This window comes from Ixodes scapularis, unplaced genomic scaffold, assembly GCF_016920785.2.
Source record: "Ixodes scapularis isolate PalLabHiFi unplaced genomic scaffold, ASM1692078v2 PGA_scaffold12__126_contigs__length_90152505, whole genome shotgun sequence".
NCBI classification, from domain to species: Eukaryota; Metazoa; Arthropoda; class Arachnida; order Ixodida; family Ixodidae; genus Ixodes; species Ixodes scapularis.
In genome coordinates, this window is record NW_024609838.1 from 17,733,916 (window position 1) to 17,758,399 (window position 24,484).

The window sequence follows — 24,484 nt, forward strand, 5'->3', positions numbered from 1 at the left end:
TATTCAAATATGCGAATTTTAATATTATTATTAATAATACAAATCGCGGCAATGTATGTTTCTAATTAACGCCAAGATCACGAGAATACTCTATTTAACCATAATAGTCTTTCCAGAAAGGTATAATTCTGTTTTCTTTTTAGCATGTGAAAAACTCTGAATAGTTATCAAGATAGACAAACAGTCAAACACTGGATGTAATACGAAGTCCTACGCGTCACGCCCGGTGCTATAAAAACACACTCACGCTTCAGCTGTCTGACTTGGATTCCGTTTTAGAATTTTTTCTAGTGAGAACGGCGTTTATTAGTTTATTCGTTTGGTGGACATATTGTAAGAATTATAATTATTCTAGTTCTTGTGCTGGGATAATTGTCATTATTTTCCATGGCAATTATCTGAGCGAGAAAAAGGCAGCAAGAACGCACAGATATCAGCACCGATTTTTTGAACAACTACAAATATCAGCCTGAATCGAACAGTATGTCAAAAAATAAAGTTTCCGCAAACAACTTTTTCAAGTAAATAAGTACGATGTGAGACACATCTTGAGTCATCAAAGAATCCGAAATTAAGATCTATATCGAGAAATTAAATAAAAAATAGAGGTTAGTTTCGGTTTAGCTTCGGAATTAAAATGCGCATCCTTGCGAAATATTACACGAAACACCGTTCTTGTTTTTCAGGGTAAAAAGGTTACCTGCGCTCATGAAACCCTAGCTTCCTCGTATTGCCAGAAATAATTTGTGTCGCTCAGTGAAGCCAGCACACTAGACAGGCTCAACAGTGGCACGCATCTCTGACCCTCACTAAACCCGCCATCTTGGAAAATGAGTGGCGCCACCTATAGTTAGTTGGAGTCGCAAATAGTCGGTGACAGGCCAAGAACGAAGTGGAAGCTCCTCCCACCCCTTTCCACCTCTGCAAAGCGAAAGGTGGAGAGGAGGTCGCCTCCTCTCCAGCGTTCGCACTACTGAAGCGGAAAGAGGTGGGAGGAGCTTCCACTTCGTTCTTGGCCTGTCACCGACTATAGTTGGTGATTTATGTTTTTGAAAGATGTCAGCGGGAACTTGGGAAGATAGACGAAGAGAGAGAGAGAGAGAGACAAAAGAGGACTAACACACTGCTGAACTAGCAACCAATCACTTAAGATCGTCCACGCCCATTAGTTTCATATCTAGGAACAAATGGGTCTGGAAGAAGAGGTTCATCTTCAGTAAATGGTTGCAACTAAAAGGCCAGTAAAATCAGCAGTTTTGTTGACAGTTCAAAGTCGTGTCATCTGAGTTATGCTTTTGTTCAACCTACAAAGTTCTTCGTTGCATAGTTTGGACTTTCATAGAGCAAAATAAAACCAAAGTCTATTCATGTACTTCATTCTTCTATCAGCGGCGATGATAATTTATTGTAGACAATCATAGCTTCGGCACTTCTACCCTTGCAACAGAACTAGGTGCCCCACCATTGTGAACACTTCCACAGGAGTTTGCCAGAAGGATCTCAATGGACCCCTTAAGTTCCATCATCTCACACATGTGCTTGGCTTCCTGTTCAATCACCCTCTGCAAGATCTGGAACCTCCGGTGCGTCTCGTCACAGCTCGTCACCTCGGGGTGGTAGACCTCAACCATGAGCATAGCTACGTCCAGGAGAATCCTAGAGAAGCGTGGGTCTGTCAGGTTCCTGGTGACAAACTGCATCAAGTCCACAAGATCCTTCCCCGTCCTCCCGGCCAGTGCAGACTTGAGGGCCCGTCTCCGTATCAGTTCCTGCATCACAGCAACAGCGACCTGAGGTTCCTTCCTAAAGTTGGCGTGCCGCAGCGCGCTGGTGAGAGCCTTGGAGACTTGGAACGTCCGGAGATAGCTGTTGTACTTGGACGTGTGTTTCAGCGTCTTCTCGGACACTATGGTGTCGCCATCTCGTGGGACGAACCCGGGGTCGGCGTGTGTCGTCTGGAAGTAACTGGTCGTCCGCTTCCTCTTCAAGGACGGCTCCTTCTGCTGGTCAGATTTCCGGCGCTGGACAGAGATGAGTCCTGACGTCATCCCAACCACAAGGACTTGATCCTGAGGCGAGATGTCCAGAGAGAGGACTGGAGACGGGTAGTCTAGGCTGTGAACGACTTGGTATGTAGCCACATCGAAGATCTTAACGTGCCTGTCCAGCGATCCGGACAATAGACGTTGTTCATCGCTTGCAAGCTTGAGGCACGTCACGGTCTTGTGGTGTTGGGTGACTTGGGCGAGCAGACGGCCCGCTACGACGTCCCAGACTCTGATCGAGGGACCGCCGGCGGTCAGAAAGATGCCGCCCGTTGGGAACATAAGCACGGATTCGACGGGCGCTTCGTGATTCACCGTGACAACCGCGTCAGATGACCTGAGGTCGAACAGCTTAGCGTGGTGGTCGTACGATCCGGACAGTACCACGTCCGGGTGGGCCTTGCACACGGCGCCGCATCGGACGTAGTCGTCGTGGGCGTCGATGGACAAGACTCTAGCCTGGCCAGGGATGTCCCAAAGCGCGACCGTGGTGTCGTCGGAGAAGCTCAGCAGTTGGGTACCGCCTCGAGTGAACGCACACCGCTGCGCGGGGCCCTTGTGGCCCGTAAACTGTCGGAGTAGCGACTTTGTCTTGATGTCGAATAACTTGACGGCACCGTCTTCACCGCCGGCTGCAATTAGTCTGCCGTCGTCTCGGAAGATGCCGCCGCAAGCGGCTTTAGAGAATTTGGAGAGGCGGCAGGTGATTTCGCGACTCACGGGGTTGAACACTTGGACGCGGGAGGAGCACGTAATAGCGAACGAGTAAGGCTCTTCCGGGGATATGTCGACATAGTTGATCGCCGCGATATCCTTGACGGTGACCGGGAGCGACAGTCTTTTCCAGTAGACGGTATCCTCGGTTGTTTTGACGCCCGCACGTGGGTACGAAAACACTTGTACACTTTTAAAGTCCGCCATTTTGAATGCTTTCGGAGCTGGCGCTGCTGGCGCCGTGGCGGCCGTGGCGCGAGGCGCCGCTGAACTCACGGCCGAACTATTCATCAATTAAAATATTTCTTTGAAACTGTTTGGTTATAATAAATTTTCATATAAGCTTTTTGAAAGACAAAGTAGAGAGCCTACGTTACAGTTTAAATTGTTTTACATATTAAAAAAAGCTTAAGTTTTAGCGGGTTTTGCTTGACGCCTCGCCACACTGGGCATAAATAGTTTGTTTTTATTATTTGCGTTGACTAGTGGATTGGTGTGTTTTAACTTCCCGGCAATGTTTTCGAGTTCTTGTTTCCCAACGTAATGTACAACGCCCTGGCGCTTATAACGACGTGATTACAACAGTTCACAGGTACATAGTAACGTTGGTACATAGACTGATGTTTCTTTCTTTGCTAGTCGTGGCTCGAGCCACTGGACGCTAGTCCCTGGAACACATGCGTTTGCGCCGCCAGTGGAAGAACTGCCGCAACCTTATGCACTTGTGAAACTATCAAAGCTTATTTTAAGGGGTAACCAACTGTTACTGTTCAAGTGCCTGGCCAGAGTTGTTTCTTCGGGTCACACATCGCGAAAACCTATGACTTGTTATGCTAGTTCTCTACTGGGAGGTGGATGGACTCAAAAATGTAAACCCACTTGGCCCGTCCGTTAACGCCGCTTCGCGGCTGGCGACTATTCGCTAAAGTGTCATTCGGTCAAACGTCATTCGATCAAATGAGTGCCTCCCATAAAGTACAGATGATGTATGGGTAAACTGGTTGGCTGGCTAGCAGACGCTCATGCGTACGGGGCCCAGCCTATCTGTCTGGCCTTGCGAGCCACCCAGAAACCACTGTCGCTAATAAAGATTATTATTTTTATTATCGATGCAGATCACTTCCCAAAATGGCTGGGATTAACACATTTTCCACTGCAATGTGACGTTTTCTTTTCACCCCGTAGAATGCCACGCCGCAAGAAACGAACCCGCCAACATCGCGGCGATGCTGAAGACGAGGAATCCGTAGATGACGTTGACAGCACTCCACCTAAAGCTGAACCACTTTCGCCAGGTGCGACTATTCGATTTGCGCATATACAATGTTAACCGCTTTTCAAATATTTTGTGGTTGTTTGCAAACAGTATGTTGCACTTCTTTCTGCACATTCCTGTTCTGTGGTATATTAAATAAGAATGTAATTCATTTGATGTCGGGTTCAATGCTAAAATTCGAGTTAAGAGAAAAAAATTGCAACAGCAAGCTTTCATGATATACTCCTTACACCCCTAAGCTGACAGTAGGGTGCTCGCTTGACCAGTTATATGTCATTCTTTTGTTGATGATGATGAAGTGGTGATGGAAGGGAGGCAGGTGATTGGTCTGGCGAGTGCGCAACTTCCACTGCACTGTCATGGTAAAGGTGAGCGAAGTATAGTGATAGTCACTAGGTCACCATTGATAGAGGTTGAACACATTAGCATACTTCTCTTCAGTGTTCCTCCTTTTACATCTTGGCTTTGGCTGTGAGGTGGTCCATGCATGCTCCAGCTGTGCTTCAGTGTTACCGTACAGCCTTAGCGCTACCTGAGCCCATTTACTGTCCCCTGCAATACGAAAGATCCACTGGGAACACGTGGCTGAAGTGGTCGCGGGCGGGGGTGCTGCGAGCGTCCTGGGCGATTCCATTCTGCTTCGAGAAGAGGAGGCTTAAAACCGAAAGCAGAAACTGATTAGCACGTTGCACTTTAGCTGAGCCCAGAGTGAGCGTGCTCCCCTCAAAGCAGAATGGAACTGCCTGAAGCGCTCGCAACGCCCCCACCGGCCACAGCCTTGGCCACGAGCTCCCAGTGGGTCTTTCCTATTGCAGGGGACTGTACGTACCTAAATTCAGAAGCTCTATTAGAGGCAATTGCTATGCCCAGAGTGGAAAGATGTACCAAAGACTCAAGCTTCTTTTTATTCCGAAGTGTGCCTAAGGCAGTGCACCTAGCTGTTCCGATCAGGAATGTGCTTATGTACAGGTTCTGTTTATAGATTCTGTTTCGTCTCGTAAACCTTTATTTTTTTTAAAGTATAGAGCAGCATTCATTCACATTTATTGTCTTTCTGATGCGTGAACATAATCTGGGGTAGAGCTGTGAGGAGCCATTCAAGGCGACCTTTCCTGTTTGCAAGGGTTGGGCTTGCAGAAAGCCAGGTGTGTGGAAGAAGTCTGATCTTTTTTAAGTCTAAATACAAACTTTTTTGACCATTGAAAACATAATGTCTAGCAACCTCAGAAATCCACCAGTTGAGGACACAAGACCAGAAACACTTTAAAGAGGCCAGAATAGGCACCTTAAAGTTTCTTGTGACTAAAGATTCATGTACCCTTCTTATGTGCCAGCGTCGCCGGGTTGCCTTCCGACAAAAGGGAATTTCTGAAATCCCCGAAGTTTGCCTTTAGCCGAGGGCAGCTTCCGAGACTCGACACGACGTTGCTTCTAACACGCGACGAATCCGATTGCAGCTTCCAAAGAAGCGGACGTGCTTCCCACCTCCGGATCACTTTTGCCAGAGGAGCAGTTCAGGCTGTGCTGCAAGAACTGCAACAAGACCTTTCCAGACGACGAGTCGCTTGAAGCCCACATCCGTTTCCACCAACTCACGCTCTTCTCCTCCCACGGTGGTGCCCAGAAGACCTTCCTCGTCCGCATCACGGTCAAGGATCCCGTGGAGCCCCGCAAGTTTGTCTGCGACATCTGCAAGAAAGTCTGCCTGTACAAGCACCACCTGCAGAAGCACATGCGGGTGCACATCTCGGAGCGGCGGGAGCGCTACCAGTGCGACATCTGCAAGAAGACGTACCACGACGTCTGGTACATGAAGCGCCACAAGCGGACGCACTTCGGTGTCCGCCCGTTTGCCTGCGAGGTGTGCGGGAAAGGCTTCGGCCACAAATTTCACCTGAACCACCACATGCGGATGCACCCGTCGTGCGCCGACTGCCGCAGGTACTTTCAGAAGGGAGTGGAGTTGGAGCTGCACCGTGCATCGGAACATGTTGGCTGATCCGGACCAGAGTTGTCGTATTGGTAGACGTTGGCTCATTTGGGGAACTCTGTACTCTGTTCACGTGTGAAGGTGCGTACGCTCCGTGTCAGGTGCGATTTCGGCCGTGACAAAGTCTTCCACATATCTGAAACCATTGTTTACGTTGATACGTTTACTGGTGGCACAAAAGACATTTCAGATTTTTACCTGCTTTCATAGTGAAAATAGCCTCGTTGCACATGCAGCATAGCTCTTTTTCTTATAACAAAACTCATAACAAATTTTTTTCATAACAAAAATAACAATTTCATTGAACGTTTCGCCTCCCATGTATTTTCCATCCCCGGTCCCTCCCGAAATCGTCCATAATAACGAGACAAAAATGCGTGTATTTACCCAGTTTGTTTCCGAAAAGATTTTCTGTATAATGGGGAGTCTATATAGTGGTGCGTATAGTAACAAAACATGGCTGTAATTTACGCCGTTTCTGAAAAAGTCGGTTAGCAGACGAAAACATACTTTGCCGTACAGCATGTATGGGAATTTCTGCAACTGTGTATAGGGTATTTTCACATGACAGTAATCCACCATATTGTGTTAGAATGAGTCAATGATGAAATGTTTTGTTTATCAGAAAAAAAAAAGAGTTGATGAAACATAAGTTTTCATGCAGTACCAATTTGAGGGCGCCGTGTGAATGCTTGAAATACTTGCCTTCAGGATGTGGCACATAGCTGACGACAACAAAACGGTGGACGAAAATGTGCCAGTGAAAACGCCTTATATCTAGTGACGTTGGTATTCGTGGTATGTGACAGTTGGATTGTTCTGTGTCAATCTGCAAGCGATTCGGCGCATGTGACAATGGTTTTGGGGATCATAACAATTTTGAGGAGAGACGTGAGCTCGAGCCAGACTATGCAGCTGTATATATCAGCTAATTCTGGCTAGAGTGCAAAGACATATGTTATCTGGCAGCCATGTTCTGCATCTGAGGTCTGCTATTTTTGCAGTTTCATAGCCTCTGAAGCTTACGTTGATGACAAGCTTTGTCAGTTATTTGATTTCTTGTCAAGTCATTATTCAGTGTTCTAAGAACTAGACTCGGTGCTTATGAGTAGTGTTACATCTGCAGCACAAATTATCATATCCAGAGAAGTCTTTAGGCTTCGTCACATGTAGATGTTTTGTTGGAAAATGCTTACTGCAGGATTGTTTTCTTTTTTTACGAATGTTTTTCTTCTAGTGCATTATACACCGTGGAATGCGCAGGGCTGCCACAGAATTTGCAATGTTCCCAACATATTTTTGTCTTTACACATTCTTATTGTGGATAATTTACTGGGCAAAATATTTTTGATGTTTCAGAGCTGTTTGCGCATTTTCACGCGGGACTTTGAGTTAACTTTGTAGCACCTTTGCCAGCCTTATAGAAGACTTCTACATTTTTTTTTATGCTGATATGTCACAGTGGTGCTTCACAGATTGTTTATTTTTGTGGAATAAAGATATATTTTTATGCACTTCGTTTGTCCTAAGTTTATTAGCCGTCTACAAGCTGCCAAAAAATAAAATGTAAGTTTCTTCCCAGCTTTTTTTTTTAAAAATGTTCCAGCACACACATTGGTTTCGCGCAAAAAAAAAACAGAACAAAACAGGTTCGTTTTGAAAAAAAGAAAAAAAAAATATTTGCTTCTGGAAGCTGCCGGCGACTTCAGACTTCTCTTCCTGGCGAAAAAAGTAACCAAGAAAGAAGAACGAGGAAGAGCAGATGGAAGGGCGAGAAACGAACAAAAATCGACGCGCAGGTGCCATCGACTGCGCATGCGTTTCCCTCCGATGCGGAACGACGAGCGGAGAGAAACGGCACGACTGACCCGGCAACCCTGGCGGATACGAAACTGAACGCTCGCGAGCGCTCGCTCCATTCGCTCGCGGAATACCAACATGGCAACGAGGTGATAGTCGTGCGTGCGTGTCCCCCTCCCCGGAGTTCTGCAGGGGTTACACAAAACAAAGTATCTCAAAAGAATTCGCGTGGGATCGTCGGACGAAACGAAATGAGACAGGTTAGAGGTTTGGTTCCGCCATTCAGACCGCTATGGGATCCTTGCAAGGCTTCGTCTGTACTTCTCCACCACTCGGATTAGTGCTTCTGTGTACCTCGGCTTGGGTCAATGCGCTCGGTAAGTTTTGAAGTTCGTTTGTGTCGTCGCGTCTTCTGTGCGGTCTCCTGCTGACTTGCACACTTCGGGAACTGTTCCTCGTTCGTTTTAAACATTTATTACGCGGTTGTTTGGTCATTGGAGGGGGGAACACGAAGTTTAGAGCGTTTTTGACAACTTGTTCCGTCTCCATTGACGGGACAAAAGAGCGTCGTGTTTATTTTTGTTTTATTTTGGACTTCGCCGCAACTTCGATAGCGGCGTCAGCTGAGAACGTCTTTGTTGCGGCGGAGGGGAAAACTGTCATCTAAAACGCGGCGTCAACGTAATTTGTTCCGCATATTTTGACTAGTTGTACCCGAATTCTACAAACTTCCCGTCAAAACTGCCACAGAACGCGATCTCCAGCTGCACAACGAGAAATGGTATCTTCCCACGGATATGTGTGGGCTCATGTCCTTGCGTAGTTGTGACCCGAAGCGCTACGTGAACTCAGGGTAAGCCGCGTAGACAATTTTTGCCTCGTTTTAACACCGTCATTAAACTACACCTTTCGGTTCGGGCGTTCTAATTATTCAACCAGCGGTCGCCCTGCCACGACTTTTATCATCAAGGCCGCATACATTAAGGCGCTAGCGGGGTCCGGCCGACTTGTTCATGGTCGAACTTTTACGCGATTGATCGTTCGCGCGACTTGGAAACGCATTTACTACGAGTTTACCGACCGTGCACATGTCTTTGATCGCCGAGCTGCGAATGTAATCATGCGCAAGAGGAGACGGGGTCAGATAGTTGACCGGAACTGGACTATGATGTTTGCGGGGTCATATCACTGTGACGGAAATTCCCATGGCAACCAGCGGACAGTCAACAAGTAAAGCTAATATTGACTTTTTTTCTTCTTCCGATAGATACCACACTCGATCAATTTCTGTCCTGCAGACGGGTCACTCGGATCATTGTGTTTTTGTTTCTGTTTAACGTTTTTGTTTTGTTTTTGTAGTGGATTTTATGCAAGTTGAGGCATCGAACGAATGATCGTGACGTAACCAGTGTCCTTAACCTAGTTATCCCGTTAACTGTTCTATTGCTGCTGTTTTATTTTATTCTTAATTCAGTCTGAGGGATTGCGTGTGCCAGTAAACGATGTTGTCGACAAAAAAAAAAAAAACAAAAAAAACACCTACATGAATATAGAATGACTTAATAATTGATCTAGTGCCAGCTGCTACGATTGAGTGGTCAAAACATTTCTTTTTGTGGCGTAACTAATAGGATACCAGATATAAGAAGGTGGATTACGACGCAATGCCAAAACACCGTTTTTTTTTATTTGACATAAAAGATAGAAGAAAGTAAAGGTAAGAAATGTTTATTGAATTGAAAAAGCCAGCCAGTGATCGGGAGTATAATTCGTACTTCCTAAGTTAAAGGTGCTCAAAAAAAAAAAAAAAAAAACTTTTTTGTTGAGTTTTTTTTTTTAACTCAAGAATACATTACGTATTGCCGAACCTCGGTCTGCTGCCAAAAGTATCGCTAGCGGTTGAAATGAGCTGTCAAAATTTGAACACCTACCGTTATGTTAATAATATAAATAAAAAAAAAATTGATTAGAAAACAACAGCAGTGGGGTCCGAAAATGCACGTACATGAATAACGTCTGCTTTCGGGAACGGGTCTCCCCTCGGTCTCACAGAAAATTTCCTAAAATTGCCTATAACAACCCAGAGCTATGAAACTCTGGCAACTGAAATCTCAACCTCTAGTGCTACATTCCGGCGGACAATGTGCGTTCTACGATGTGTAGTTTATTTCTCTGGCGAGAAAAAGCAAAAAAAAGTATCGATACGTACTTACACAGACGTTCTGTACTTCGAAGAGAGTGGGCGGCTGAGCTCGCTTCAAGCACGTTCAGGAGGGCAGTTTTTTTACTTCAAGCAAGTACATATTCGAGATTTTCGGCACATGTATATCTTCTGAGTACCGTTTTCTAGTACTTCCAAAGAAAGGACCACCATAGTGGAACGTAGCACTGTAAGCAAAGTTCTCACCCTGCTACATTCCGCAGAATTTCACCAAAAAATGTGAGCAATTTGCGCGTAAATTGCGTCAAAGCACTAAAAAGTTCATTTCATACGAATGCGCGAAAACGCATAGAGTTGATGCGTCGCCGCACTGCCAAATTGTAAAAAAAAAAAAAAAAAAAAAAGATACACTCGCGAATTTTATAACTTATCACTCAGTAGAATAACGTTTATCACTCATTAGAATAGCGCGTGATTTTATTCGACCTTACTATCGCACTCGACTCGGTATTCGAAAATTTTGTGATATTTCCCATTGTTCGTGGTTCGTTCGGGCGGCTCAACCAGCCCCGTTGAGTGCGCTTCTCGCAGCGACCTGAAACACTGCAGAGAAGTCTAGACATCGCGATTCTGCGCATGTTGCTTTGCCGCAGCTCATCGCCGTGTTAGGGGTAAAACGCTCTTCCAGGGTGGAATGGTACACTACAGCGCGTCAGTAACAAAGAACTAAAAAACAGCAAAAAATAAATAAAAATACAAGTAAGTAAAAAGTGTTTAATTTATGAATGTTAATGTGACGACATTTACTTTGCTGCAAAATTTGCAAAACAGAACGCTGACAGATTATATATATATTTTTATTTGACATTTATGGATAAATTTTTCGAGCAATAGGTATCGGGAAAGTGTCGATGAATCTCGTGAATTAAATGTAACTGGGCTGCGCTTTGGTTTTAATTTTTTCTTTAGTTAACAGTTTAACACCTCTTCATACTAGACCCCCAGCTGTTTGTGAACGCAGTTAGTGAAGCTTAAATTAGCGTTATATAAACTTTATAACGATAATGAAAGCTTGGGAATAACATTAATGCGTTTAATTGGATTTGTAAGGCATAATAGTTGTCCACACGCTGACTTCGTATCATCACAAATCTTTACGTGTGAAATACCATTAATGTGCATAATTAAATCTCCTTTGCAGTTTTAATATTCTTTATAGTAGTAATAATAATAATAATAATAATAATAATAATAATAATAATAATAATTTGTCTCTTCAGTACCCCCAAAACACAGTTAGGTTTGAGTGTGGTGGCACAAATATACAAGATTTGACAAAAAAAAAAGAAAAAAAAGAATAGGCAGTAACTTATTGAGATGCGTGTCCTAAACATGATACAGCGCTTAGGCAAGTTTACGCTTGAAAAGAGTAAATTCACTAAAGACATCCAAAATGGCGTGTCTAGATCGTTGAGAGAGACGTGCATGCCGGTTTACGGCGACATTATTTCATGAAAGTGAGGGTAGAACAAGGAGCGAAGTCCACACGATTGAGGAGGCACACGAAAACTCGCAGGGCCTAAAATGCCAGCGTCGATGTGACCGTTAACAGACCGATCTCACTAAGCGTTCGGCGCATGCGTGACGCCGCCATAACTTTAGTGCTCAGGAGGCAGACGGCCGTGCATGCGAGGGCTCGGACCCTCTCGTGCTTTAGCCGCGCAGTGCTCCAGCGAGGTTGTGGCACGTGCAAAAAGACTAAAAGTTCCCTCGATGCATTACGGCAGCGGTGGCGTAGTCAAACTGGCTGGTGAGATCGGTCTATTACTTTGTGCAAAATGATATATCACTAGAGTGTCTTCGCTTCGATAAATCTTGTAACCATAGCCTGTTAAGGCCTGTCGCCGTAGTCATAATATACACCTTGTACCGAAGTATATAGTTGTCGTAGACGGGACGAATAAAACGTTTCTGCACATTTTGAATCCGTGACGCATCAGTGCCTGTCAGCGAATTCCATATCACCTTGCCAAATCTCAAGTTTTGCTCGCGGTAGACATGAAAACAGTCGGAGAACGCATAAAGAATTCGTGAAGTCGCACGATAAGCGATATAGTGGACCCATCATTCGAACGGCAGAGGCAACAATTTCTGAAACATGATGAGACGGAATAAGTCTTGAGTCAAAATAGATCCCAAGATTGCGAAACTCGGTGGCTCGCGGGATGGTAGGGGTAAGATAATTTATCGCGTTTATGTGACATTAATAAAAGCTTAGTTTTGTCATTGTTAAGCACTAAGCGGAACACCACTCAGATGCGCGTAACGTATCATCTTGTAATGCAGAGCAACTGTCCGATGGTCTTATATTCGTGTATATCTTGATGGTCGTCAACAAACAAACGCGAGTGCGAACCTTTGCACAGTTCAATTTTGTTGACAAATACAAGGAATAGGAAGAGCCCGAGGTTAGATCCTTGAGTACTCTAGATGCCGGGATAAAAGTACCGGAAGAGCTGCTTGAAATTCTCACACTGCTACCACGATCAGATATAGTGGGTCTTAAACCATGCTCAAAAGGGTCGGCGATACTCCATACAGTGAGAGCTTCAGCAATAGTAAATCACGATTAACTTTGCGGAAGGCCTTTGTCATAGCGAAAGGAACAGTATCGACTTTGTAATGGGTGCGAAGAAGTGGTTGCTCAGAACTGGTAAGGCAAAGAAGCACTGTATCTTAGTTGGACAGGCCGACACACGAATCTCAATAGAGTATTCGGAATGGAACGAGAACCAGGAGTACGCTTGGGCTCCAAAAGTGTCTCTCGCTGCTTCGAAATTGACCTTTGACTGCTCTAAAAGGTGTTCCAGACAACCCAATCACGTCACAACGCCATTATTTCACTGTATTCTGTTGCAGGTAACGAAGAGCAACACTGTCCAAACCGGTTCTAACGAAATCAGCGGGAATCGGAAATCACTTCGCTATATCCACTATTTCGTTATAACCGACTTCGGTTAACGAAGTGCAAAAGGGAATGGAAAATTGTGATCGCTTCGCTATATCGGCTATTTCGTTATAACCGACTTTGGTTGTAACGAAGTGCAAAAGGGGATGGAAAATCGTGATCGCTTCGCTGTGGCCGCTATTTCGTTACAGCCGACTTCGTTATAGCCGGTCTCGACAGTACAAGCTCCTTCCGAAAGTCCCCCATTCTTTCTACATTAGCGAGCGAACGCTGTAGACTCGCCTCCTCTCCAACTTCCGTTCTACTAAAGTGGAGAGAGTTGGGGGCCCTGGGGTAGGAGCTCGTGCTGCTTTTTTGAACTTGCATTCTCGCGTGCTGCCCCTTTTCGGATGATATTTGGTTGGCATCGTTTCATGATGAAAATGCACTGCTTTGCTGGAACGTTTGCACGGTATCCTTTACCATATTTGTCTCTAGTGGCTTATTGATCCGTTGATGTGTTAATGCAACTGAACCTAAAAATCATAAAATTACGGTCATGCGCGGCGCAGTTTCCTATTAAAGTTGCTATCAAAGTCCCCGGCACGCCCCCCTTTCTGAGATGACCCCGGAAAACGGGAGGTGCATCTCTTTACGCGTCAGCCAATAGCAAGCGAAAGATTCCGGCGTCACTGAGCGCCACCAACGCGGCCGACCGCCGACCCGCGGAGGAATCTTTCCGGACTTTGTGCTCGGCAGTCGTCGTTCGTCGCACCGCACCGTCGCGCTGCTACTGCAATACGCAGTCGCATTCCACAGATGACAAGGAAAAGTTTGACTCGTTGACGTGGAAGGATCGCAAAGCTGGCTTCGGAGTCGGGATCCACGGGAAAAAGGAACACGTGTCCCGCAAACGCACGCCTGCAGACGCCCCGGGAAGCAGACGAGCCGACGCGCCGACGCATCACCCCCTAGCAACAAGCTTACGGGGAGAAAACATAGTTCGCTGGTTTTGGAGCGATAATTGCGGACCATGTTTCCCGCACCACAGTCAGTTTACGTTTTTCTCAAACTCTAATTTACAACAAGCTTGAAAAGTGTTGCAGTAATAACGTTCGCATTCACCGCGAGATGCAGCATTTCCATTGGTCAAGTTTTAGCGATGGGCAGGGAATGGGGGATTGTCTTCCAAGAGAAAATAGTCCCGATATATTTCTTCTGGCATCTGCTTAATGAACGGTTTTGTAATCTAAAACTTTGTATACATATTAACTTGCACCTATTACGCAATATAACAACATAAACAGACGATCGCAGAAAGCTCCGGAGGGCCCCTTTAATGTGAGTTATTTAAGAATAGATCGATTTAAATCACGAAAGTCTGAATCTTGCGAATTTATTTTTCGGTGGCCGAGTGTGTTTTAGCGTACCGCAGCTTGGGGCGTCTGGATCGAAAGCTTGCGCTGCAGAACCCTAGGTAGCCACCCTAACCCACCCAGGGATCCTGAGTTTAGCCCTCAATCCTGCCCGTTTGGACCTCGATGAGCATCGTACCGTGTATAAGTATGCTGCCTCGTTTGTTTTAAATGTCGCACAGTGAGCGGGTTAGCAAGGCATGATCCGGGTTTTTGGAAGAACTTACAAGGTATTGATGAGATGTACCTCCACGGACAGGGTCACTGCCACATCCACGGAAGTCTATTGTGTCCTGTCCCGAATCTCTCGGGGCTGGTGCATACATTTGCGTTTAAGTGTGACGGACTGCATTTTGTTATCCCGTGAACAAAATGACGTCAGAATTAACACTCTGGTGCCACGTATCAGGGTTGCCATGCACCTCCGATCTGCGTACGCATTTCGTAACTTTTTGTTGTTGTTGTTGCGCGTCATTTTTTTAACGCGAGCTCGAAATAGTTCGGGCAATGTTATGAGCAACCATTTATCATGGATAGCGCGTAGATGTCATCTCACAAATACTGCAAATCCTTCCGTTCAGTTACACGCAGATAGGAACTGTGTCAGAGCTACCTGGCACACGACGCCAGTGTAACCAGGTACCTCTGACACAGTTCCCATCCCACGTCGTGCATCCGCTGCTTCTGCGCAGTGAAATCCAACGGCAGCGAACCGCAGCAGCAGTTCGTGCAGCAGCAGCCGTCGGCCACGTCGCTGTCGTCCGGTTCCCTGGTGGTCAGCGTTTCCCGCGTGAGCGACAACTATGCCGAGATCGCGTGGCGTCGCGAGCCGGCGTCCTCGTGGCAGTCCTCGACGTCCGACGACCCCACGTCGACGCTGTCCGGCTGCGACCTTGCCTACGGTCCCTTGGAAGACCCTTACCAGGTACGAGGTCCCCCCGACGTGTCTTTGGCTATGGTCCAGCGCAGGGCATGGGGGGTCCGACACATTTCATTATCGCTCCGTGGCCAATCAGATTACGGCATTAGCCGATACGAACGCCTACGAACCAATCATGGAGCGAGAAGTACGAACGTAGTAAGAAGTCACGCCCTTTCACCTGTCAGTGACTACGGAGTGTAGGGATGTGCTACATAAATGTCCAGTGAACGACTTGCGCATTTCGCCAGGATGTCTCATATAGACACTAAATAGACGACGTCTTTGTGTTCAGCGTGTTATCTATGGGTCGTCTTGCGCGTGTTGCCGAGACGTCTGATGGACGTCAAGTAGACTTTTATTCGGCAGGACGAATGAAATCAAACGTTATCGAATGAAACGAGTCAATATTTTGACGGGCGTCGTCGTGATCGCTTTCCTGCACTGTCCGAGATGAATTCGGTCAGCAGGATCACCGAAACTGCTGCGGAGTAACATTTTCGTCGCAGATAGCTCCCCCACCCCCCGTTTGTGAAATCTTTACCCGATAAATGTACCGCATATAGCGTTATGGTGATAGTGTCTGAGAGTAAAGTCATATGCAAGGTCTGCAATCATTCGAATAAGGTTTTGCAACGTTTCAAATATACGTTTCGTTTCTGAAGTTGCGTCATTCGGTCCATTCATCGATTCATGCAATCTATATTTAGAGAAAAATCTGTTCCACGCCATAAAAAAAGAAAAAAAAAAAAGAAAAAGAAAACTATTACGGAGGGCGTTTGGCGAGTTACGAGGCTAAAAATATATCGAGACTTAAGAAAAAAGAAAACAGTTCTGCGTTATGACATTGAGTGTGACGTCACGCGTCAGGTGCTTACGTCGGGTTCACAATGCAGACAGTTTTGGGACTGCTTATACACCATATACAAAAAAAAAATATATATATATACATGGTGATCGCTTCATACATGATGCCAGAATTCTCTTCGGACACGTCCGAAGATGTCTGCCGGCAGTTTTTTGTGTTACCAATATTTTCAGGACCGTCGCACAAAGAGACATGTGCCTCAGACAGCAGAGAGTTTTAGGGAACCGTTATCTGCACGTCCAATACGGTACGATGGGTCGTCCGGTACGAACTGCGCATGTGCGAGTCTTCTGCGGTTGCGCATGCGCAGTTCGTACCGGAGGGCCCATCGTACCGTATTGCGTGTGCAAAAACGGTTCCCTAAAACTCCCTATTCGAGAGGTTTAGTGAACCGTGTTTGCACACCCGATACGGTACGATAAGCCGTCCGGTACGCACTGCACATTTGCGAGTCTTCTGCGGTAGCGCATGCGCAGTTCGTACCGGAGGGCCCATCGTACCGTATTGCGTGTGCAAAAACGGTTCCCTAAAACTCTCTATTCGAGAGTTTTAGTGAACCGTGTTTGCAAGCCCGATACGGTACGATAAGCCGTCCGGTACGCACTGCACATTTGCGAGTCTTCTGCGGTAGCGCATGCGGAGTTCGTACCGGAGGGCCCATCGTACCGTATTGCGTGTGCAAAAACGGTTCCCTAAAACCCTCTATTCGAGAGTTTTAGTGAACCGTGTTTGCAAGCCCGATACGGTACGATAAGCCGTCCGGTACGCACTGCACATTTGCGAGTCTTCTGCGGTAGCGCATGCGGAGTTCGTACCGGAGGGCCCATCGTACCGTATTGCGTGTGTAAAAACGGTTCCCTAAAACCCTCTATTCGAGAGTTTTAGTGAACCGTGTTTGCACACCCGATACGGTACGATAAGCCGTCCGGTACGCACTGCACATTTGCGAGTCTTCTGCGGTAGCGCATGCGGAGTTCGTACCGGAGGGCCCATCGTACCGTATTGCGTGTGCAAAAACGGTTCCCTAAAACTCTCTATTCGAGAGTTTTAGTGAACCGTGTTTGCACACCCGATACGGTACGATAAGCCGTCCGGTACGCACTGCACATTTGCGAGTCTTCTGCGGTAGCGCATGCGGAGTTCGTACCGGAGGGCCCATCGTACCGTATTGCGTGTGCACAAAACGGTTCCCTAAAACTCTCTATTCGAGAGTTTTAGTGAACCGTGTTTGCACACCCGATACAGTACGATAAGCCGTCCGGTACGCACTGCACATTTGCGAGTCTTCTGCGGTAGCGCATGCGGAGTTCGTACCGGAGGGCCCATCGTACCGTATTGCGTGTGCCAAAACGGTTCCCTAAAACTCTCTATTCGAGAGTTTTAGTGAACCGTGTTTGCACACCCGATACGGTACGATAAGCCGTCCGGTACGCACTGCACATTTGCGAGTCTTGTGCGGTAGCGCATGCGGAGTTCGTACCGGAGGGCCCATCGTACCGTATTGCGTGTGCAAAAACGGTTCCCTAAAACTCTCTATTCGAGAGTTTTAGTGAACCGTGTTTGCACACCCGATACGGTACGATAAGCCGTCCGGTACGCACTGCACATTTGCGAGTCTTGTGCGGTAGCGCATGCGGAGTTCGTACCGGAGGGCCCATCGTACCGTATTGCGTGTGCAAAAACGGTTCCCTAAAACTCTCTATTCGAGAGTTTTAGTGAACCGTGTTTGCACACCCGATACGGTACGATAAGCCGTCCGGTACGCACTGCACATTTGCGAGTCTTGTGCGGTAGCGCATGCGGAGTTCGTACCGGAGGGCCCATCGTACCGTATTGCGTGTGCCAAAACGGTTCCCTAAAACCCTCTATTCGAGAGTTTTAGTGAACCGTGTTTGCAAGCCCGATACGGTACGATAAGCCGTCCGGTACGCACTGCACATTTGCGAGTCTTGTGCGGTAGCGCATGCGGAGTTCGTACCGGAGGGCCCATCGTACCGTATTGCGTGTGCAAAAACGGTTCCCTAAAACTCTCTATTCGAGAGTTTTAGTGAACCGTGTTTGCACACCCGATACGGTACGATAAGCCGTCCGGTACGCACTGCACATTTGCGAGTCTTCTGCGGTAGCGCATGCGGAGTTCGTACCGGAGGGCCCATCGTACCGTATTGCGTGTGCAAAAACGGTTCCCTAAAACTCTCTATTCGAGAGTTTTAGTGAACCGTGTTTGCACACCCGATACGGTACGATAAGCCGTCCGGTACGCACTGCACATTTGCGAGTCTTCTGCGGTAGCGCATGCGGAGTTCGTACCGGAGGGCCCATCGTACCGTATTGCGTGTGCAAAAACGGTTCCCTAAAACCCTCTATTCGAGAGTTTTAGTGAACCGTGTTTGCAAGCCCGATACGGTACGATAAGCCGTCCGGTACGCACTGCACATTTGCGAGTCTTCTGCGGTAGCGCATGCGGAGTTCGTACCGGAGGGCCCATCGTACCGTATTGCGTGTGTAAAAACGGTTCCCTAAAACCCTCTATTCGAGAGTTTTAGTGAACCGTGTTTGCACACCCGATACGGTACGATAAGCCGTCCGGTACGCACTGCACATTTGCGAGTCTTCTGCGGTAGCGCATGCGGAGTTCGTACCGGAGGGCCCATCGTACCGTATTGCGTGTGCAAAAACGGTTCCCTAAAACTCTCTATTCGAAAGTTTTAGTGAACCGTGTTTGCACACCCGATACGGTACGATAAGCCGTCCGGTACGCACTGCACATTTGCGAGTCTTGTGCGGTAGCGCATGCGGAGTTCGTACCGGAGGGCCCATCGTACCGTATTGCGTGTGCCAAAACGGTTCCCTAAAACTCTCTATTCGAGAGTTTTAGTGAACCGTGTTTGCACACCCGATACGGTACGATAAGCCGTCCGGTACGCACTGCACATTTGCGAGTCTTGTGCGGTAGCGCATGCGGAGTTCGTACCGGAGGGCCCATCGTACCGTATTGCGTGTGCCAAAACGGTTCCCTAAAACTCTCTATTCGAGAGTTTTAGTGAACCGTGTTTGCACACCCGATACGGTACGATAAGCCGTCCGGTACGCACTGCACATTTGCGAGTCTTGTGCGGTAGCGCATGCGGAGTTCGTACCGGAGGGCCCATCGTACCGTATTGCGTGTGCCAAAACGGTTCCCTAAAACTCTCTATTCGAGAGTTTTAGTGAACCGTGTTTGCACACCCGATACGGTACGATAAGCCGTCCGGTACGCACTGCACATTTGCGAGTCTTGTGCGGTAGCGCATGCGGAGTTCGTACCGGAGGGCCCATCGTACCGTATTGCGTGTGCAAAAACGGTTCCCTAAAACTCTCCATTCGAGAGTTTTAGTGAACCGTGTTTGCACACCCGATACGGTACGATAAGCCGTCCGGTACGCACTGCACATTTGCGTGTCTTCTGCGGTAGCGCATGCGGAGTTCGTACCGGAGGGCCCATCGTACCGTATTGCGTGTGCCAAAACGGTTCCCTAAAACTCTCTATTCGAGAGTTTTAGTGAACCGTGTTTGCACACCCGATACGGTACGATAAGCCGTCCGGTACGCACTGCACATTTGCGAGTCTTGTGCGGTAGCGCATGCGGAGTTCGTACCGGAGGGCCCATCGTACCGTATTGCGTGTGCCAAAACGGTTCCCTAAAACTCTCTATTCGAGAGTTTTAGTGAACCGTGTTTGCACACCCGATACGGTACGATAAGCCGTCCGGTACGCACTGCACATTTGCGAGTCTTGTGCGGCAGCGCATGCGGAGTTCGTACCGGAGGGCCCATCGTACCGTATTGCGTGTGCCAAAACGGTTCCCTAAAACTCTCTATTCGAGAGTTTTAGTGAACCGTGTTTGCACACCCGATACGGTACGATAAGCCGTCCGGTACGCACTGCACATTTGCGAGTCTTGTGCGGTAGCGCATGCGGAGTTCATACCGGAGGGCCCATCGTACCGTATTGCGTGTGCAAAAACGGTTCCCTAAAACTCTCTATTCGAGAGTTTTAGTGAACCGTGTTTGCACACCCGATACGGTACGATAAGCCGTCCGGTACGCACTGCACATTTGCGAGTCTTGTGCGGTAGCGCATGCGGAGTTCGTACCGGAGGGCCCATCGTACCGTATTGCGTGTGCCAAAACGGTTCCCTAAAACTCTCTATTCGAGAGTTTTAGTGAACCGTGTTTGCACACCCGATACGGTACGATAAGCCGTCCGGTACGCACTGCACATTTGCGAGTCTTGTGCGGTAGCGCATGCGGAGTTCGTACCGGAGGGCCCATCGTACCGTATTGCGTGTGCCAAAACGGTTCCCTAAAACTCTCTATTCGAGAGTTTTAGTGAACCGTGTTTGCACACCCGATACGGTACGATAAGCCGTCCGGTACGCACTGCACATTTGCGAGTCTTGTGCGGTAGCGCATGCGGAGTTCGTACCGGAGGGCCCATCGTACCGTATTGCGTGTGCCAAAACGGTTCCCTAAAACTCCCTATTCGAGAGTTTTAGTGAACCGTGTTTGCACACCCGATACGGTACGATAAGCCGTCCGGTACGCACTGCACATTTGCGAGTCTTGTGCGGTAGCGCATGCGGAGTTCGTACCGGAGGGCCCATCGTACCGTATTGCGTGTGCGAAAACGGTTCCCTAAAACTCTCTATTCGAGAGTTTTAGTGAACCGTGTTTGCACACCCGATACGGTACGATAAGCCGTCCGGTACGCACTGCACATTTGCGAGTCTTCTGCGGTAGCGCATGCGGAGTTCGTACCGGAGGGCCCATCGTACCGTATTGCGTGTGCCAAAACGGTTCCCTAAAACTCTCTATTCGAGAGTTTTAGTGAACCGTGTTTGCACACCCGATACGGTACGATAAGCCGTCCGGTACGCACTGCACATTTGCGAGTCTTGTGCGGTAGCGCATGCGGAGTTCGTACCGGAGGGCCCATCGTACCGTATTGCGTGTGCCAAAACGGTTCCCTAAAACTCTCTATTCGAGAGTTTTAGTGAACCGTGTTTGCACACCCGATACGGTACGATAAGCCGTCCGGTACGCACTGCACATTTGCGAGTCTTGTGCGGTAGCGCATGCGGAGTTCGTACCGGAGGGCCCATCGTACCGTATTGCGTGTGCCAAAACGGTTCCCTAAAACTCTCTATTCGAGAGTTTTAGTGAACCGTGTTTGCACACCCGATACGGTACGATAAGCCGTCCGGTACGCACTGCACATTTGCGAGTCTTGTGCGGTAGCGCATGCGGAGTTCGTACCGGAGGGCCCATCGTACCGTATTGCGTGTGCCAAAACGGTTCCCTAAAACTCTCTATTCGAGAGTTTTAGTGAACCGTGTTTGCACACCCGATACGGTACGATAAGCCGTCCGGTACGCACTGCACATTTGCGAGTCTTGTGCGGTAGCGCATGCGGAGTTCGTACCGGAGGGCCCATCGTACCGTATTGCGTGTGCCAAAACGGTTCCCTAAAACTCTCTATTCGAGAGTTTTAGTGAACCGTGTTTGCACACCCGATACGGTACGATAAGCCGTCCGGTACGCACTGCACATTTGCGAGTCTTGTGCGGCAGCGCATGCGGAGTTCGTACCGGAGGGCCCATCGTACCGTATTGCGTGTGCCAAAACGGTTCCCTAAAACTCTCTATTCGAGAGTTTTAGTGAACCGTGTTTGCACACCCGATACGGTACGATAAGCCGTCCGGTACGCACTGCACATTTGCGAGTCTTGTGCGGTAGCGCATGCGGAGTTCATACCGGAGGGCCCATCGTACCGTATTGCGTGTGCAAAAACGGTTCCCTAAAACTCTCTATTCGAGAGTTTTAGTGAACCGTGTTTGCACACCCGATACGGTACGATAAGCCGTCCGGTACGCACTGCACATTTGCGAGTCTTGTGCGGTAGCGCATGCGGAGTTCGTACCGGAGGGCCCATCGTACCGTATTGCGTGTGCCAAAACGGTTCCCTAAAACTCTCTATTCGAGAGTTTTAGTGAACCGTGTTTGCACACCCGATACGGTACGATAAGCCGTCCGGTACGCACTGCACATTTGCGAGTCTTGTGCGGTAGCGCATGCGGAGTTCGTACCGGAGGGCCCATCGTACCGTATTGCGTGTGCCAAAACGGTTCCCTAAAACTCTCTATTCGAGAGTTTTAGTGAACCGTGTTTGCACACCCGATACGGTACGATAAGCCGTCCGGTACGCACTGCACATTTGCGAGTCTTGTGCGGTAGCGCATGCGGAGTTCGTACCGGAGGGCCCATCGTACCGTATTGCGTGTGCCAAAACGGTTCCCTAAAACTCTCTATTCGAGAGTTTTAGTGAACCGTGTTTGCACACCCGATACGGTACGATAAGCCGTCCGGTACGCACTGCACATTTGCGAGTCTTGTGCGGTAGCGCATGCGGAGTTCGTACCGGAGGGCCCATCGTACCGTATTGCGTGTGCCAAAACGGTTCCCTAAAACTCTCTATTCGAGAGTTTTAGTGAACCGTGTTTGCACACCCGATACGGTACGATAAGCCGTCCGGTACGCACTGCACATTTGCGAGTCTTCTGCGGTAGCGCATGCGGAGTTCGTACCGGAGGGCCCATCGTACCGTATTGCGTGTGCCAAAACGGTTCCCTAAAACTCTCTATTCGAGAGTTTTAGTGAACCGTGTTTGCACACCCGATACGGTACGATAAGCCGTCCGGTACGCACTGCACATTTGCGAGTCTTGTGCGGTAGCGCATGCGGAGTTCGTACCGGAGGGCCCATCGTACCGTATTGCGTGTGCCAAAACGGTTCCCTAAAACTCTCTATTCGAGAGTTTTAGTGAACCGTGTTTGCACACCCGATACGGTACGATAAGCCGTCCGGTACGCACTGCACATTTGCGAGTCTTGTGCGGTAGCGCATGCGGAGTTCGTACCGGAGGGCCCATCGTACCGTATTGCGTGTGCCAAAACGGTTCCCTAAAACTCTCTATTCGAGAGTTTTAGTGAACCGTGTTTGCACACCCGATACGGTACGATAAGCCGTCCGGTACGCACTGCACATTTGCGAGTCTTGTGCGGTAGCGCATGCGGAGTTCGTACCGGAGGGCCCATCGTACCGTATTGCGTGTGCCAAAACGGTTCCCTAAAACTCTCTATTCGAGAGTTTTAGTGAACCGTGTTTGCACACCCGATACGGTACGATAAGCCGTCCGGTACGCACTGCACATTTGCGAGTCTTGTGCGGTAGCGCATGCGGAGTTCGTACCGGAGGGCCCATCGTACCGTATTGCGTGTGCAAAAACGGTTCCCTAAAACTCTCTATTCGAGAGTTTTAGTGAACCGTGTTTGCACACCCGATACGGTACGATAAGCCGTCCGGTACGCACTGCACATTTGCGAGTCTTGTGCGGTAGCGCATGCGGAGTTCGTACCGGAGGGCCCATCGTACCGTATTGCGTGTGCCAAAACGGTTCCCTAAAACTCTCTATTCGAGAGTTTTAGTGAACCGTGTTTGCACACCCGATACGGTACGATAAGCCGTCCGGTACGCACTGCACATTTGCGAGTCTTGTGCGGTAGCGCATGCGGAGTTCGTACCGGAGGGCCCATCGTACCGTATTGCGTGTGCCAAAACGGTTCCCTAAAACTCTCTATTCGAGAGTTTTAGTGAACCGTGTTTGCACACCCGATACGGTACGATAAGCCGTCCGGTACGCACTGCACATTTGCGAGTCTTGTGCGGTAGCGCATGCGGAGTTCGTACCGGAGGGCCCATCGTACCGTATTGCGTGTGCCAAAACGGTTCCCTAAAACTCTCTATTCGAGAGTTTTAGTGAACCGTGTTTGCACACCCGATACGGTACGATAAGCCGTCCGGTACGCACTGCACATTTGCGAGTCTTGTGCGGTAGCGCATGCGGAGTTCGTACCGGAGGGCCCATCGTACCGTATTGCGTGTGCCAAAACGGTTCCCTAAAACTCTCTATTCGAGAGTTTTAGTGAACCGTGTTTGCACACCCGATACGGTACGATAAGCCGTCCGGTACGCACTGCACATTTGCGAGTCTTGTGCGGTAGCGCATGCGGAGTTCGTACCGGAGGGCCCATCGTACCGTATTGCGTGTGCAAAAACGGTTCCCTAAAACTCTCTATTCGAGAGTTTTAGTGAACCGTGTTTGCACACCCGATACGGTACGATAAGCCGTCCGGTACGCACTGCACATTTGCGAGTCTTCTGCGGTAGCGCATGCGGAGTTCGTACCGGAGGGCCCATCGTACCGTATTGCGTGTGCCAAAACGGTTCCCTAAAACTCTCTATTCGAGA

At 48.4% G+C, this 24,484-nt stretch overlaps 3 protein-coding genes across 3 annotated transcripts in view; 2 read left to right on the top strand and 1 right to left on the bottom strand.

Annotated features, from left to right (window-relative positions):
• Positions 1-1,373: 1,373 nt before the first annotated feature.
• Positions 1,374-3,015, bottom strand: LOC8029189 (U3 small nucleolar RNA-associated protein 15 homolog). The gene has a single exon (XM_002403629.4). It carries the CDS (start codon positions 2,964-2,966, stop codon positions 1,416-1,418), a length of 1,551 nt encoding a protein of 516 aa, XP_002403673.3. The 5' UTR covers positions 2,967-3,015; the 3' UTR covers positions 1,374-1,415.
• A 191-nt stretch (positions 3,016-3,206) lies between these two features.
• Positions 3,207-7,539, top strand: LOC8029188 (zinc finger protein 527). Its single transcript, XM_002403628.4, has 3 exons — positions 3,207-3,351; positions 3,945-4,054; positions 5,493-7,539. Exons 2-3 carry the CDS (start codon positions 3,946-3,948, stop codon positions 6,032-6,034), a joined length of 651 nt encoding a protein of 216 aa, XP_002403672.3. The 5' UTR covers positions 3,207-3,351; position 3,945; the 3' UTR covers positions 6,035-7,539.
• Positions 7,540-7,903: 364 nt separating this feature from the next.
• LOC8029187 overlaps positions 7,904-24,484 on the top strand; it is a 47,787-nt gene continuing 31,206 nt past the window's right edge. The window contains exons 1-2 of the mRNA XM_002403627.4: positions 7,904-8,202; positions 15,041-15,273. Of these exons, the coding sequence (XP_002403671.2) occupies positions 8,118-8,202; positions 15,041-15,273 (318 nt within the window). The 5' untranslated portion in view covers positions 7,904-8,117. The remainder of the gene's footprint in view (positions 8,203-15,040; positions 15,274-24,484) is intronic.